The sequence below is a fragment of the Penicillium chrysogenum genome (assembly GCF_028827035.1).
Source record: "Penicillium chrysogenum strain IBT 35668 chromosome Unknown utg000001l_segment0_segment0, whole genome shotgun sequence".
In the NCBI taxonomy this organism is placed as follows: Eukaryota; Fungi; Ascomycota; class Eurotiomycetes; order Eurotiales; family Aspergillaceae; genus Penicillium; species Penicillium chrysogenum.
The window spans coordinates 9,060,145-9,075,697 of NW_026622749.1; the positions used below are offsets into that span (position 1 = coordinate 9,060,145).

At 46.3% G+C, this 15,553-nt stretch overlaps 5 protein-coding genes across 5 annotated transcripts; 3 read left to right on the forward strand and 2 right to left on the reverse strand.

Annotated features, from left to right (window-relative positions):
• Nucleotides 1–2,239: 2,239 nt before the first annotated feature.
• Nucleotides 2,240–3,533, reverse strand: N7489_003554 (esterase/lipase family protein; the record flags this gene model as incomplete). The annotated part of the gene is made up of 5 exons (XM_056709309.1): nucleotides 2,240–2,569; nucleotides 2,623–2,937; nucleotides 3,000–3,056; nucleotides 3,111–3,348; nucleotides 3,397–3,533. 5 exons carry the CDS (start codon nucleotides 3,531–3,533, stop codon nucleotides 2,240–2,242), a joined length of 1,077 nt encoding a protein of 358 aa, XP_056573611.1.
• Nucleotides 3,534–4,604: 1,071 nt separating this feature from the next.
• N7489_003555 (uncharacterized protein) lies at nucleotides 4,605–5,255 on the forward strand (the record flags this gene model as incomplete). Its single annotated transcript, XM_056709310.1, has 1 exon — nucleotides 4,605–5,255. The coding sequence occupies one exon, from the start codon at nucleotides 4,605–4,607 to the stop codon at nucleotides 5,253–5,255; it is 651 nt and encodes a 216-aa protein (XP_056573612.1).
• Nucleotides 5,256–6,248: 993 nt separating this feature from the next.
• Nucleotides 6,249–7,101, forward strand: N7489_003556 (uncharacterized protein; the record flags this gene model as incomplete). Its single annotated transcript, XM_056709311.1, has 2 exons — nucleotides 6,249–6,323; nucleotides 6,379–7,101. The coding sequence occupies 2 exons, from the start codon at nucleotides 6,249–6,251 to the stop codon at nucleotides 7,099–7,101; spliced, it is 798 nt and encodes a 265-aa protein (XP_056573613.1).
• A 2,577-nt stretch (nucleotides 7,102–9,678) lies between these two features.
• Nucleotides 9,679–10,263, forward strand: N7489_003557 (uncharacterized protein; the record flags this gene model as incomplete). Its single annotated transcript, XM_056709312.1, has 1 exon — nucleotides 9,679–10,263. One exon carries the CDS (start codon nucleotides 9,679–9,681, stop codon nucleotides 10,261–10,263), a length of 585 nt encoding a protein of 194 aa, XP_056573614.1.
• A 4,577-nt stretch (nucleotides 10,264–14,840) lies between these two features.
• Nucleotides 14,841–15,104, reverse strand: N7489_003558 (uncharacterized protein; the record flags this gene model as incomplete). Its single annotated transcript, XM_056709313.1, has 1 exon — nucleotides 14,841–15,104. The coding sequence occupies one exon, from the start codon at nucleotides 15,102–15,104 to the stop codon at nucleotides 14,841–14,843; it is 264 nt and encodes an 87-aa protein (XP_056573615.1).
• Nucleotides 15,105–15,553: the final 449 nt, after the last annotated feature.

Consider the following 15,553-nt stretch of genomic DNA (forward strand, 5'->3'; position numbering starts at 1 on the left):
CAAGCCACAGTGGATTTACGCCTCCATGTGTCTCTCGGCATCCGAACACTGTGAAAGAATAGCCTCCTTGTGGATTTGGATTCCTGGCGTCCAATTGGTGGCCCTCATTGTCCTCGGTTGGCATATCGCGTCTTTCCAAGCCAGGAACTCTGAAAGACCCGAGCAATGCTGGTGGTTTTGCCTTGCTTCATGGCAGGTGAGTCTTACCTTCGCAGATGGCCAGATTGTTAGTCTAATTCTGTTCAAGCAAAAGGTGAGGCAAAAGTCCCGTCATGTCGAGCCTACAGACTCACAATGACCAACAGCTACGAAGCGAGAGAAAGAGACGGTCTGGTCCCGAGTCACAGTCGAGCCAACTAAAGAACCAGGAGCTACGAATCACCGACCTATACGGTCCTACCTGATCCTACTCCACGTTGCTGAGTCGTTCGACGTATATGAGCGAGTGGGAAGGGACCAACCGGACATACATGCCGCCTCATCGAGGGCGCTGTCACAAATGTTGTGGTGTCTTTGAGCAGATTTCTGTAGACTTGATGCATAAGCACGCTTTTTTCTATCCAACCCCGAGCAACATGTGCAAAGACCATTCATTTACCCTGAATTTCACTGCTTCTGCAGTTTAGTTAAGCCGAGCGCGTGTATCACTTTCTCACTGAAATCGTTCTCTAACATATGGCGCGCAAGCAGCTTTTTCCACCAAGGACGAAGTTCTCTACACCCCCTACGTCGACTGTCCTTGGGCATCAAGTATATATTTGTCAAACCCACCGCGCCCTAGACGACATTTGGCATATCACTGCCCAAACAGAGCATGCTTGATCGTATGAACTCGGGTGCTATGCCCCCAAAAATCAATGACCGTCGCTTTGAGTGCAGTAATGGTGCTGATAACTGGGAGATGGGCAGGTGATATAAATCGTAGTCGCCGAACGGGGTTATTCACAAGGTTGCGACGGCTCCCATTTGTAGGAGCCGATCGGAGGCCCTTGATTGCATGCTGGCATTCTGTTTCAGGCTCTCAATAACCTGGTTGTTTCGGTGGCAACGCTACTTTCAATTGCGATTTCTCTAGAACGCAGGCATCCTAATGTATACCGAGTTTGCCTCATGGATTTCTGCCATATATTCCAAGCAGAAGCTGTTCTGACTGCCAATTATGCTGAATGTCTGCAACGTCTGGCAGAGAGGTCACTCATCTTTTTCACAATAGGTTGCCAGAGTCAAGGCACATTTAAGGGCGTAAAGACTACCAACACCACTCAGGTACTACCATATTGATTGGTAATCCGTGAGAACCAAGTCATGGAAGGGAGAGAGGAGCTTATTCCCCGATGGAAAACGCTTGTCACTTTGGAGTTTGTTTCTTTCGGCGAGACTGGGGCTGAAGATGTAGTAGAAAAGATAGTGCAACCTGCCCTCCAGGATGAGAAAGTGGATCTCATCGCTCTTTTGAATTCGCTGTCTGACGAGTTTCTGAGACTCTAGGGAGGCCTGCAATCCTTCTAATCCAGCATGAAGCTGATAGGTATCGTGAGGTTTCCCCAAACAGACCGCTTTTGGATATTTTAGAAGATATCGCATCTAATCTCGTATGGATCATAGCAAATGTTTCTAAGGTCATAAACTCCACTCGAGACATGCAGATGGTCTTTGAAATTTTATACATGAGCGAGCTTACTGGATTTGATGGGATTGGATCTGTCGGTGATTTTTCTGTTGGTTTTGATTTTTCTGATTCTGATTCTGATTCTGATTTGGCGATTTCGCCTCGACGTTTTCGCGTGCCCATTTGGTGTTCTGTTCTGTTTTTGGTGTCCATTCCAAACACTCCGCTGTTCTTCAGAGGAGATTCCCAAATTGTTGAGCGGATATATAGCCTAAGCGTTTCGTATTGTCATCCTTGTGCGGCATCCTGTTGGTAGCCCACGGTTTACTCTTTGAAACCAATCAATATAAGAGCTTTCAATCCGTGACCCTACGACGCTGGCCATCCCAACGGTTCTAAATACACCCCTTAGAATTGCTCGATAGTATATAAAAATATGCGGCGTAGAACATTGGGACTCGGAATCCAGGATTAGTCATGTTATTGCAATGCCTGCTGAACAATCCGTGATAGGGAACTGAAATAGGAGGATCACCCCTGGTCAATTTTCTGGCCTCTGGAAATTGCACTCCTCTTGAGCCTACGTTTTCTCCAAGCCAACCCCAATCACTATCATCTGATTTAGCTCTATCAACCCTTGGGTGGAATCGTACCAAAGTTCTGGTCCCCTTTCGCCTCAAAGTAATGTCCATCGGCAATTTTCTGTGTACTATTGCCGAAAGAATTGTACTGCCGAGACTTTTCGCCATGCTGAGAAGCATTGCCAGGTTTATCGACCGACGATTGGTTCGAGCAATGTTTCTTGTTTACATCCGTGTCTCTAATCCAACGACGTAGCTCTCCGCACACAGCCACAAAGCCAGGGTCTTCGGAACTGATGAACTTTGTCATATCCATATGGTTACTATGGATACCAATGGGGATATAACCCGGCAAGATGGCTGAATCTTGTGGGACAATCTATTGCTTAGATATCAGCAATTGAAGTTCAGCCTTAGCTTTGCCTGACTTACTAAACCAACCCCTAGGACTGGTAGCTCCTCGTAGAAGCAAGTGACCTCAATGGGCGGTGTTTCTGCCGTACTGTGTTCCTTTACTATTGCGTGAAAGCCGTCTTGAATCCGTGCAAGTACCTCAGAGTCGTGCTTAAGAACGTCCACAATTTTAGAATTCGTTTGCTTAAGGAGGCCGATAGATCGCGACACGACTTCAGCCCATTTGGCAAGTCCAGCTCCATGGTGCGGCGTCCCAAGGAAAATAATCCCGCGGGTACAATCAAGAATTCTATGGAGATGTTGTTCCGATCGTTGTCTCGACTGGAACAAGGCCTAAAATTTGGGTTAGCATCGTACGATTGGCGTCTTCCTTAACTAAAAACGCGGGGTCGTACATCCTTGCAGACCAGGCCACCCAAGCTATGGCAGACAAAAATAACGGGTCGTTCATTCTATTCGTATCGATAAGCCGCAATACTGGTTGATCCTAGAGCTGGGTGCCCTACCGTGTCATCGTTGCCTCGGTACAACGCAAGAGACGTCAGCAGGTTCCAGGCATGATTCCCGATAAAGTTCTGTGACACTAGGCCCCGCCAATCGACAACACACGCATCGTAACCGAACGTGAGGACACGAGCTGTCGGAAGAATGGACGGCAGGAGGGTTTTGGGCCATGGCTCAGTTGCGCCTCGGGCAGTCCATGTTGCCTCACGATCACCAGTCAGGCCATGAATGAAGACGATGCTAGAAGAAACTCATTAGAGAGGTTTTTCAACCAGGGGAGAAACCCACTCAATTGCTCCACCGTCTGGGTTACAGAGAGTTTTGATTCCTGCTGGGAACGTCTCCTTGGGCTGTAGTTCAGTGGAACTCTGGAGTCGTTTTCGCGCCAAGAATCGCTTGGTACGAGCACGGCTGAACAACGGCATTTTAAATATGTTCCAATTCATACAATCTCTGCCGCAAGGCTAATTGTATTTTCCCAACGAGAATGGATCCGGGGCTGTGTCGGCTGGAATTTTTTATAAGACCGGCCTTCCCTTCCGCCCTGATGGCGGGTTCACTATTAAGGTATCGGTGCTCATATTAAGCGCCAGCCTTTTACATGAAACTTTCATGCTACAAACCGGGTCCTTCCTTCGCCCGTCACATAAACGGAGGTCCAGCATCTGCGATTAACCTCGTATCTTCGCTTTCAATATTTAGAGATTTCCCTTATCATAATTGCCGTTGGTGAGACGTGGATGTGGGCATGTCGCCAATAAACACAAACGCCTTTCAATTCGCCAGTCCACTCACCCAAAGCAAGCAGTACCCAGGCAAGATCTTACGATAGAGTGAAACTAGCGGGTATGCAATAGACCCATAAGTCGTACAATTGGTGCTGGTCTGAGTAGTATGATGTATCAAAGGACAGGACCATCGGCCGGGTTGAAACGGACCACGGGTTGAAACATTTTCAAACTCAATTTAGCGCCGTGTGTGACGAAATGCATTGTTTCAACTTATCCAGCGGTTATAGGATGGCTTTAAATAGTTTCCGTTCGGCCGCTTTGATAAGCTCATTCGCCGATAACTTTCCTGATAGCGCCAGTCATGGAAACATGTACCCCTCAGAAAGAAATCCAGGCGCCAACATAGCATGCGGTGGGGCCGCACAGACCTCCTACGATTCCGCCACTACACACCGACCAGGTGATCTGGCCTTCAGCGTCTCGCTGGCCTTGGCTCAAGTTGTCGCTTCCTTGTCGAGCACAGAAAATTACAAATTTAGAGCAGTAACTGCCGTGGTTGCGCCAGATACAGAAAGTGAGCATCCCCCAGTGGGTTGCATGGACTCTGCCTCTAATATCACAAATCATATCCTGCACTCTGCCTTTGGCAAAACGTCCCAATCAGCGAAGCAAAAAAGCTCGACTCGTCAACAGTGTAAGAACCATATTACGCTTCACTCTTCACTATTTTGCTTTCTAATCCTTCGTCTAGTCACTTCGTCCAACATGCCAGGTCCTGATATCTTTCGCCAGATTATCAGTCTCATTGAGGTCACAGAAGACATGATTGGGGCATTCAGTTCTATCGAAAATCTCCCTAGCCTCCCAGAAGCCTTTCAGGAAGCCAATAAGCGGCTCCCTTTGGTCGAGCAAATCTTACGAGATGCCAAGAGACCAGCGAAGAAATTGAAATCGGCCAAAGATGCCCAGGAATTGGAAATTGTCTTGCATAGCTTCCACGAGAAGGCCAATAAGCTACTGGAGATTGTCGAAAAAATTGGCGAAGACTCAAAAGCTGGATACGATTCATCTATGTACCGAGGAATAATAATGAAGCAGGGAAAGCAGCGCGTCGAGACGTTGATGGACGGTTTATTGGAGGACCTAGGGACATTGATTGCAAACAGGGTGTTCCTGGGGGAGATGCAGAAGCAGATCGAGCCTTTGACAAAGGCTCGTGAAGAACTGGCCGAAGTTTCATGCTCATTGGCCGAGTCTGATGTGGCCCACCGGCCTAGAGCTGCCAACCAGTATGGGGCTAACAGTCGCCAATACAACCTGTTCGGTGGAGGTACCCAGAAAATCACAGAAGGTCACTATTTTGAGGCGCATGGGAATCAGAATTTCGGTATAGTACCCCCTACTGAGTCTATATAGGCCAAGTAGGGGATATACTAGGCAGGGATTGGTGTTTATAAAATCTATTCTTATCAGAGCATTAGCCCGCCAAATACAGAATAGATCTCACAAAACCTGGATAATCTGTATTCATTCTATTCTGTGTTCTACCATGTTTGAGAGGGTTATCTATAAAAAGTTGAAGGTAGTAGAATAGCTTTGTCTTTACAGATGAGTTTAAAGATGGGGATGATGAAGACCTGGATAGACAGCAGCCTTATATACCACATCTTTCCTCCAGAAACCTGCATTGTTCAACACGATCTAGAAGATGCGATTGCATCACTGAAAAAGCCAAGAAGTGCCAGTGGTTTGCTCGCCGCTACCCTAACCTGCTGGATGCTTTTCTGCGTTTCGATCACGTGATATGAAAAACCTGGGGTTACAAATCCGTCAGGTCAACAAAGGAAAATTGATTGAGTGACAAGCATAGGACCATGGAATATTCCATGCTATTCTTTTATTAGGGGTCGGCACGAATATGAATTTGTCCATAAAAGAAGGTCACAGTTTTACTAGTGCGCCCGACGGAATATTCAGCACCCCATCTGTCTGATGATCGTAAGGTTCTTAACGACCTTATTAAGCTCATCCCCTATTCATTCTGCAGTTTCTATAGTATATAAAAAAACGCACTCTCAAGTACTCAATTGGCTATTCCCGTACTAGTCCGTACTGTAACGACCACGTTCCGACACCCTACAACAGGCGAAGTGCAGATTGCCACTAAGCATATCTGTGTTTGGTGTAGTTCGATGGGGCCAAGGGTTGATACTATCCCGATGTGATTGGCGTCCGGTTATCAGTGGGTCCGATCAAACAGACTGGGTCATTCTCATTTGTCAAATGATTTTTATCGTGATTCGACTGCCCCACACTTACACGTGACAGACTTTTTGTTTGAGCTTGGGTAGAAGACAACTTAGAGATAGATATCTCCATTGAAGACACATAACTAATAAAATTGAAAATATGGCTGGTGAGGGATTTCCTCTATGGGAAATGATTCCTCCATGGGGATCGCTACCTATCGAACAATATTTGATTGTAAGGTAACACAATTTCCCCATCAGACTGACCGTTTGTTTAACACCATCAGTAGAAAAACTGGGATCACTTTTCAACCGACGCACCTAGCCAGCAGCGGCAGCGACTTATCCACATATTCCTGGAACGTGATAGGACTTCCGAAGAGTTTCTTTTTCTTGATGAACTCCCTCCACGAATGCCCACGCGCGAGGAGATTGGTCTTATTCTTCACCCCTGGCGGTCCGATGACGTCATACGCCGGAAGGCATACTATTTGTCCAAGGATCGCGTCCTTGTTTTTCTTCGAACCCATTATGACCCAGAAGATGATGGTAGAATGAACGAATGGATCTTTGAAACCGACCTGTTCGAGGACAACTCTAGGTGGGCATGTTTCAACGATCCGCATATGTTCAATTTCGGCCCGAACTGGCAGCGGATATACGAAATCATGCCTGAGGTAGCCGGTTTCGTTGATCGTAATCAACAATTCGCTCATTCAAGAGGAAATCCCTGTTTCCGAGCGAATGGTCCACCTATGAAGGGGCAAAGGGGCGCCGATGAGTGTATAGAGAAGCGAATTAAGAATCATGAGTCGGAGAATCGTCTACCTGATATCAATATAGCGGCATATATTGTCATTGCTGATCAGGAGGCTTTTCAGTCTGGGTTATTACGCCTGCTCTGTTTGGATGTTCGACAAAACATTATCCGCGAGGTACGCGTGGACCAGAAGCCAGCTGAGATCACGGAGCTTATCTTGCAGAGGCACCCTATTCTTGAACTGAGAGCTTAAATGGTGGTGGGGTTGATGGGATTGGGTGTCTGCACTGATGATCTGAGAAACTATTCTCACGGTCCTGTTCTCAGGTAAATGACATCTGTCAGTATGTATGTATATCCACGAAGCATTCTGTCCCTTCTAGCATAGTGAAGATGCCAGCGGTTAACTGGCTTGGAATCAGCTTATTCTGACACCTTGGATGTAAGAGCTGTTCGGACGTGGAAGTTAACTTTATGGTGTTTTGGTTGCTTAAATGGTGTTTAAAAATTGAGATTATTGATGGGGGTGGTGCCTGCTCGCCTGAGAATCACGTTAACTAAACGCGCGGTTGAAATCAGGATTGGGGTGGACATTGTCGAAAATAACAACCTCGGTATGGATCATTCTATAAGAGACTCTCGAGCATGATGTCTCACCCAATTTATATTGTTGATCTGGAGGAAGTAGGCGAGTCCTCCCAGGCTGCCCAGTGTTGTAATTCAGAGGTATGATTGATTATAATTCTAGTGGGAAACATGAGGCTATATATATAACGAGTAGATCATGTTGATTTCCAATCAACTTGAGTCTTCGTATAGATAACTCGGGATTAATTCCGATGGTGCGCCTAGGTTCCTGATCTGCACTAGCCTCATACCACAACAGGTCCCACTGGTGCTTCTTGTATCCAGGGCCTCATCAGAGTGTGATAGTAGCATTGCAATCTCGCAAGATAGGTGGCGATCTACGAGGAATCAGATCATGAGCCTTGGTAGCTGAAAGGTTCACTTGGTCATCCTGGAAACTAGGCCCAAGCTCCTATTGTTTGTTTTTCCAGGTCTAGACTTTTTTCCTATTCAACGCCAAAGAAAGGCAATCATCATCCTGGACTTGCGAGTATGTTTATAGGGTCTGTGCAGCTAGGTAACAGAAATTTTAGTGAAGGAAGCATTCGTTGGCTGCGAGAAAAAACACGAAAGAAGTATAATTCGAGCAGCGGGGCTAGGGAAAGGACATGATTGATTCTAGTGAACCCAAGAGGTGGTACGTAGCAGAAACAGGCCAACCACGGGTACAATCGAATGTGACAGTCTGCCACAAAGTCTCCAAAAACACTATTTCAAGGTCTATTAAAGCACTCCAACCCTCATCAACGAGACGGTGACCGTGGCTAAAATGGGCTGATGTAGAGTGCAAGCGCGTTGAACGATTTAATTGCAAATTCGATGGAATGTAGGTATCATACATTTGCGATATTACACTCTTCTCAACAATTGATGGAAGTGTTTCAACACACTCAACGCAGCAGTTCGACAAGAATGATTCGGCGAGTACACTTGAGGCTTGAATCTGTCTTGACCATCTCATCTCGGAGCGACCCAACGTTGAATCACCAAAGAGCATTTACACTTTCATCACTAAGAATCATGGAATTTATTGTCCTAGCCTCGCTTTAGTATTGGTTGTCTGAGTTGTGGGCCTGTCCGTCTAGACTGCGGAAAGCGTCAGGTAACGGTCGCGTGGTACTTAACCAGTCAACCCGTTGAAGTTTGGCCATGCCTTGATTCAATTTTTGAACTCTTGACCATCGTTAAAATACACTTTTATAGGTTGGCAGACAAGCTCCCAAGCGCAAGGCGCAAAACCAATAAACCAAGTGATACGACGCAGTGAAATGAGAGAGCGAGTCGAGATAGCGAGTTGTCAACACTGATCACAAGGTGCCAATTGCTTCCACTATGACTAGCGCCAGGTCAACAGCAATTGGTGACTGACCCTTCAAGTCCTGGCAACTCAAATATATTTTGCAACTCGGTCAGCCTTCAACTACAGTGAGTATCCCATACAAGACTGCAAGCGAGAAGGCACTATCATCGCGCGATGAAATCGTCCAGTGCTTACTAGGTCCATAAAGACGGGTGTCATAGTCTGCCTAGTGGTATTGCGATGTCTCAACTTTGTAGATAGGGCTAAGAAGTATTTGTGCGTTGTTATCCCGGCAGTATACAGTGTCTATCGACTAGGCCAGTAGCAAGTTACCACAGAAAGGTGATTATATTGCACAGCTATGTGGAGCGCAGATCTTCCAGCTTGGTCTCTTTATTGCAGAGGAAGATTTACCTGATCCACAAGTAGCTGTATAGCAGTCCGTTTCCCAAATTCTATCACTGATACTTTCTACTTTGCAAAAGGGAGCAATGGCTGCTTTTCCAGGTCGGGAATGGTCTGACGCAAGGGAAGGGATGGCGACGGGCACCATCCATTGGAGGTGGTCCATTCAGGCATTACATCCCTTGACGCGAGGGCAGAATGATCTCAGGATCCTGCGGCTTCTGCTGCTGAGGGGCCAGTGGTTGTCTATGAGGACCGCAGGGGACTGGTGGCCCATGGTAGCCTTCCGGCCCTTCTGGGCCAGGTGCAGCGTATGTACTCAGATCAGTTCGAGGATGGGGATATGTAAGGTATGATGAGTCGAGGGAAGGGAGATCATGTCTGAGTCTGAATGACGCTTTGATATTCGCCATTTACCCTGGTAATGTGGCGGCGGAAAGATTTGCGGAACTCTATCTACTTCCTTTCTTCCATAAGGACCTTCAGCGACTGGCCAACATGGTGCGCCCTGTATCCGACTTTCCACGCCCGGGCGTCGAATTTCGTCATGTGCTCAACATCTCCCAACAGCCGGGTGGGCTGGCCCTGTGCACATCTCTGTTGCAGACTCACTTCGCTGGTATATGGGGCAAAGTAGATGTGGTGGCATGTTGTGAAGCCGGCGGCTTTGTCTATGCATCGGCGCTGGCGTTGCAAGTCAATGGACCTTTGGCGCTGATACGCGAAGCTGGAAAACTCCCCACACCCACCGTTTCTGTCTTCAAGTCCACGTCGCACATCTCATCTTCGACGTCCGACTATCTAGAAGGAAATAGGATCGAGATGGAACGGGATTTGATTGCCAAGGGTGCCTCAGTGGTGGTGGTGGACGATGTGCTTGCTACGGGAAAGACACTTTGTGCGGTGCTGGAATTGTTGAATAAGGCTAACATCGGTGCTAAGGATGTCAGCATCATGGTCGTGGCCGAGTTCCCTGTTCACCGCGGCCGGGAATTATTGAGCGCGGGTTTGGCGGTGTCAATATCCAGAGCCTTTTGGATTTTGGTGGTGCTTAGGAAAGTAAGCAGAGGCGTTGGGCTTTGAACTTGTGATCGAATTCAACTTCTTTCACAATTTTCTACAATGTTAAAATGTTACAGAAATACATGTTAGTAAGGCTCCCTAACGAAGGGCGCTGAGACTGTGTAGTCTAAAAGCCTGGCTGTGCCAATCGTATAGTTGGAATTTGGTTGGATTCTTCCGAAGCTGTCTCCAGATCGAGCTAAGTACGCCCAGGTCCCCATGACTCGCCCGCAGACGTCGGTGCAGCCCTACTAGTTGCAGCCTGGAGGGATGAATAATTGTTATTTCTGAGGGATTACGGGGGACCAGTTATACAATTTGAGACACCAAATGATTGTTGATCTACTTCGTTCTTCGTGCAGACTACGAATGTGGTATTTTCGATGGCGCGGCTTGGTTCCTGACTGTACCGGCCTCAACTTCTCGCCTAGGTCATGGTTGCACGATTTGTCTGTTTCAGAGATGCGCTATGGCTCCAAATACTACGCGGATTTACAATATTGTCATCATGTTTGAATTCAGAAAATATTTGCGTATTTAATAGCCCGTGTTTTCCATTATAAAATGGTCTAGAGATCAATATCACTAGCTGGTCGAGCAATATTCAGTCGCCAGTGTTGCCGACTAACTGTCATTTTGAATTTCAGGTTCACTACTGTCCCACCGGTCAGCCTTTTTAAGAAATGTATCACTGTACTTTGAGACTGGGCATACGTATCATGAAGTACGTGCGCAGTGGAAAGTGCTATGATATGAGGCTAGTGCAGGCCAGGAACCAAGCCGCACCATCGGAATAAATCCTGAGGAGTCTATACAAAGAACCAAGTTGATTTCCAATCATCTTGGAATTTGGCGAGCTGTTGGACACCCTATCTCCATTTTGCTAATAATTGTTATATTGAATCACCCACCCATCCTTGGGTAGCCAGACTTGATATGCGGGAGTTGAACAAACGGTCATTAACGGTTGTTGAGAGTCCGTATAAATGTTAGGCTCTGGCGTTTATGTTCGTCACGCCGTGTTTGAGATTGTGGTCGGCGATAACGCCATGTGTTGAAGTAAACCTCGTACGTGTTTGACCACCGTTCAATCAGCGGGCTTTTCATCTACTAACTCCCTATCATTATAACAAGATCTATTCAAGGCGTAACCTAACGCAGAAAATAGCAAGTCTCCGTTATTCAACGCTGTCCGTGGGATAGGGAACATTAACTCGGCCACTCTTTTCGCCTCTCAAATAAAAGCTTGATGCTATAGGAATTCCGAAGGTCATAAAGGTTACTACTACTAAGTCGACTTTCTCCTAGCTAGTTATAACTCTTTAGATACCTCTACCCGGCATCCCATACTTACACCTAGACTAGTTAAGCGTGGCATCCGGATAACACATCTATAGTGCTATGTCGGACTTTACCGCTTATTATTTTCTTCTTCGGTCCGTAAAGAATGTCTGCAAATATATTATATACGGGTGGAAGTCCACAGATAGAATAACAAATCACACCACCATCCTCGTAAATATATGGTGAAAATGATCTGGCATTCTCAAATAGCATACAAACGCTCTTCTATAACAGCGCCGAACTAAAAGCAAACATTGCTCCTAGCCCTACCGAGTGGCCTAGCATGGAATTTCATCAAAACCGTAGAGGCCAAGATATTTCTTAGGCGTCGCCTCGCTCGGTGCAAAAGCACGAAGGCAGTTAGGATGGTTATTATTATAGACAAATAGGTTACTCGATTGATCTAGGTTCTATCTATTACGGATCACGACCTATAATCTATTAGCTCGGATATCTGCCTACGTTAGTGCCACCTAACCACCTCCTACTAGGGCCATCTCCTAAGTATTTTAGCTATACGTAGAGTTTCTTTAAAACTTACCTTTTCCCAAACCAAGCGAATATCAATTCTTCCTACCTATAGCCGCTTGAGGCACTACGCCACGACAGCTAGAATACTATTGCGAGACCCTACCGGGCCTTTGGGTAGCCTATTAATCCTCTATATAGCTCGTAGGATCCGTCTAATTTAAGCCTCGGAGGTTCCTAGACTAACGTCCCTCGAGGGTAGTTTAAATGCGGCGTTTAGGGATATAGGAGTCATTTCAAACTTCGAAAGACCCTTAATCGTCACCTAGTAAGTCATTTAGGGGAGAGGCCGCATATCTACTAGGTACCTAGGTGTTAACGTAGCTTCTTACGTCGGGACAACCTTAAAGTATATTATATAACGCACGGGAAACGTAAGGGCCGCAATCGCTATATAGCTACCCTAGATAAGACAGTATCTGTCTATAACCCTAAATTCTGTGGGCAGCTAACGCCGGAAGGATAGCCACTAGATTACTCTGGCTAAAATTGATCCTAGCGATCGAGATGTACGATAGCGCTGAATTGTCAACTTTTCTACTATTAAGCACGAGAAGTAACGGGATAGACTTTTAAATATAGTTGAAATTTGTTCTCTCTAGGGCTGTTCTTTTTCGTGCTAACTAACCTATAAATCCCCTAACCATAGCCTTATAACCCTCCATCCGATTTTCTACAAACCGATTTGACATGGGGTACATTTAGATAAGCAGAGTTAACACGGAAAACGTTCACTAAGTTCAAAGCTATTCACATTATTTGATAATCGCAATGCTATAATTTCAAGGAGACCGAGGCTAACGAGGTCCAGGGACTCGGAAAAAGAATATATGTAGGTTAAACGACAATGCCCTAGCAGCTGGGCTACGACGAAGCTAGCAATGTAATTATGGCTAGAGACCACCCACTTTTGGTTATTATCGTGTCATATCTACCAGCCATAAATAGCTTTCTGCGAATGGCGGACCTAGTGACTAGTCGGAGACATTCCTAGTGTGCAAAAAGATAGGGTTTACGAGTAAGTTATCTGATTTTCCGACCTGGTCTCTATATAAAAGTATAGAGGAGCTTTATAAGGCCAATTCAACGATAGGCCACATCTTTAAGGAATATACCTACTTTTAGGTTAATAGTCCTAGGGTGGTGTAGTAAGCTGGTCTAGCGTGGGCGACTAGGGGATATAGTTCATTGTATAAATTTGATACACTTAAAGGAGCTATACTATAGACGGCTTACGCCACACGGAAGCTAGACGTAGTTCTTCCGCGCGGGTAATATTCCTCAAGGCATAAGGAGCAATGGGTTATATAGCAGCGCAATAAGCTCAAGCAATTATAATATACTAGAAGTGTACGTTAGGTATCGGCGAGCCCTCTTAGGACCGGTAGCATATAAGATATTCTTTTAGGGGCTAAGTGGTGAATAGCCGCTCGGGTATAGTGGCCTAATTAGCGTGTGTCGGGCCGCCCCTTTCACTAGACTTCCCTATCGATCGTGATAGAGTTCTATCTAGTGTATATATTAGCCCGCTATTTCGGATAGGAATATAGGGTATAGATATGCCCTAGTCGGATACTATATACATTTAAGGGTTAAGTGATTCGTAGGTAAGGTTAGTATCAGGTAAGAAGGTATATAGGCTCTAGGCTAGGCCCGAACCGATATCGGTCGAAGAGAAGCAATAGTAGATCTACTAATATTAGTCTAGAAATCTAAAGTTAACTACTCTACACTTTCTGGCCTACCTACACTTTCTGGCCTTACCGAGAGCTTTTATATCCACGGCTGCTTTTAACCCTAGGCGAAGCTCAGCTATTCTCCGATTGGATCTGCTCGTCGTGCTAGAGAGCAGCCTGGATGCTAACGGGAAAATTTTGTGTCGCGAAGTCTCTAGGGGTTCACGGTAATTCCAGTCTGTCTCTAAGAACGCGGCCGTTGCTGGTTTAGCGTATCGGGGACATCGGAATTTGCTCCGGCTACGCACTAGCGACCAGGTATCTTTCTAGATATACCCAAACGATGGAACAGAACCCAAAGTCTCGCTTTTACTTCCTACCGGTATGGCGTATCTGGTAGTGGATAGTAGGAGCTTCCCAATGCCTTCGGTTAGTTTCCACAGATTCCGAAACTGTTGTACCGAATATGACCGTGCTACGGCAGATCCCGACTGGTTCGATCACCGTCAGCACCTAAAAGTTGACCAAGCCTCTCTAACTTTTGGCCCCGACGCTGGAGCTATAGATCGTCGATCGTACTACGGAGCATATACATATGTCCTCCATAAGAATGTACAACTTCTTAGTCGAACTTTGAGCCTCGCCGTAGCCTGTTTTTGTTTTTATAAAAGGGGAATAGCGCCTCAAGATGATAGACAGTACTAAAAGCAACTATAGTCGACTCTAAATACAAGACGTAATCAACTCGAGGAACAAAATAAAGACAGCTTCGTTGAGGTCAGGGGAACCCGCTATGGAAGTCCGCGTACCGCGTATCCTCCACTCATGGTCTGAGCTTTATTGATCCCTGACAGTATCCCATTTCTTCCGACCCGGTCACAGACAGTAACAAGCGTGGCTCACCCTCCTCTGTTGGTTGCAATATCCACAGATAGAGCCCAGGAGATTTTCCTGTCGTGCCCAGCAACCCGTCCATTGGTTCAGTTGCGCACAGTACTTTCTAAGTGGGACGCGGTATAGCCTCTTCGGCCGAGCGACACGGTATTTTGACTAATAAGGGTCGGCAGGGTACGTATAAGACTGGCCCATATGAGACTGGCCTAAGAAATTTCCAAGATTCGTTGCTCGGGTGCATTCCCTGGCCTGTTTCCTTTCGTCATGCGTCTGTTTCAATTGGTCTTCTGCCTGCTCTTGACTGACTTCTGCCCGCTGTTGTCTGGCCTCTGCCCGCCGTTGTCTGCTGCCTGCCTCTTCCCGCCTCTCCTTTTCTTGCAAAAAGAGCGGTTTGTAGTCTGGAGGATCACCGTCGGTCATCGTTTTGTCGTAAGGGAAAGGGACGCAGCTTGCGGCAATCATGGAAAGTGGTAAGTGCGACCCGCATTATAACTATCCAACTGGCTAACGTCAGCTGGTCGCTACACTCGGTGGAAGTAATTTTCCGGAAGACCCACCCCCGGTGGGGTCGGTCGAGCCCTGAGGAAGCCTAGCGCTAAATCGTCGCTCTAAAGACTTTTTGTTAAGAAATAGGATAATACTGTCTTTTTACCATGTCAACATGTGACTTTTTTACTATGCATGCTTACTAATTTTGTCGACCACATTGTCAAAACCGGGCCATTGTTGTTTTTAGTTAGTTAGAGAATTGTACCATTGTGAATTTTACCCGTACGTTCTCCATACACCTGATTTCTCTCAAGTGCAGAATAAATAGGGGATGAGCTTAGTAAGGTCGTTGAGAGCCTTACGATCATCAGGCAGATGGG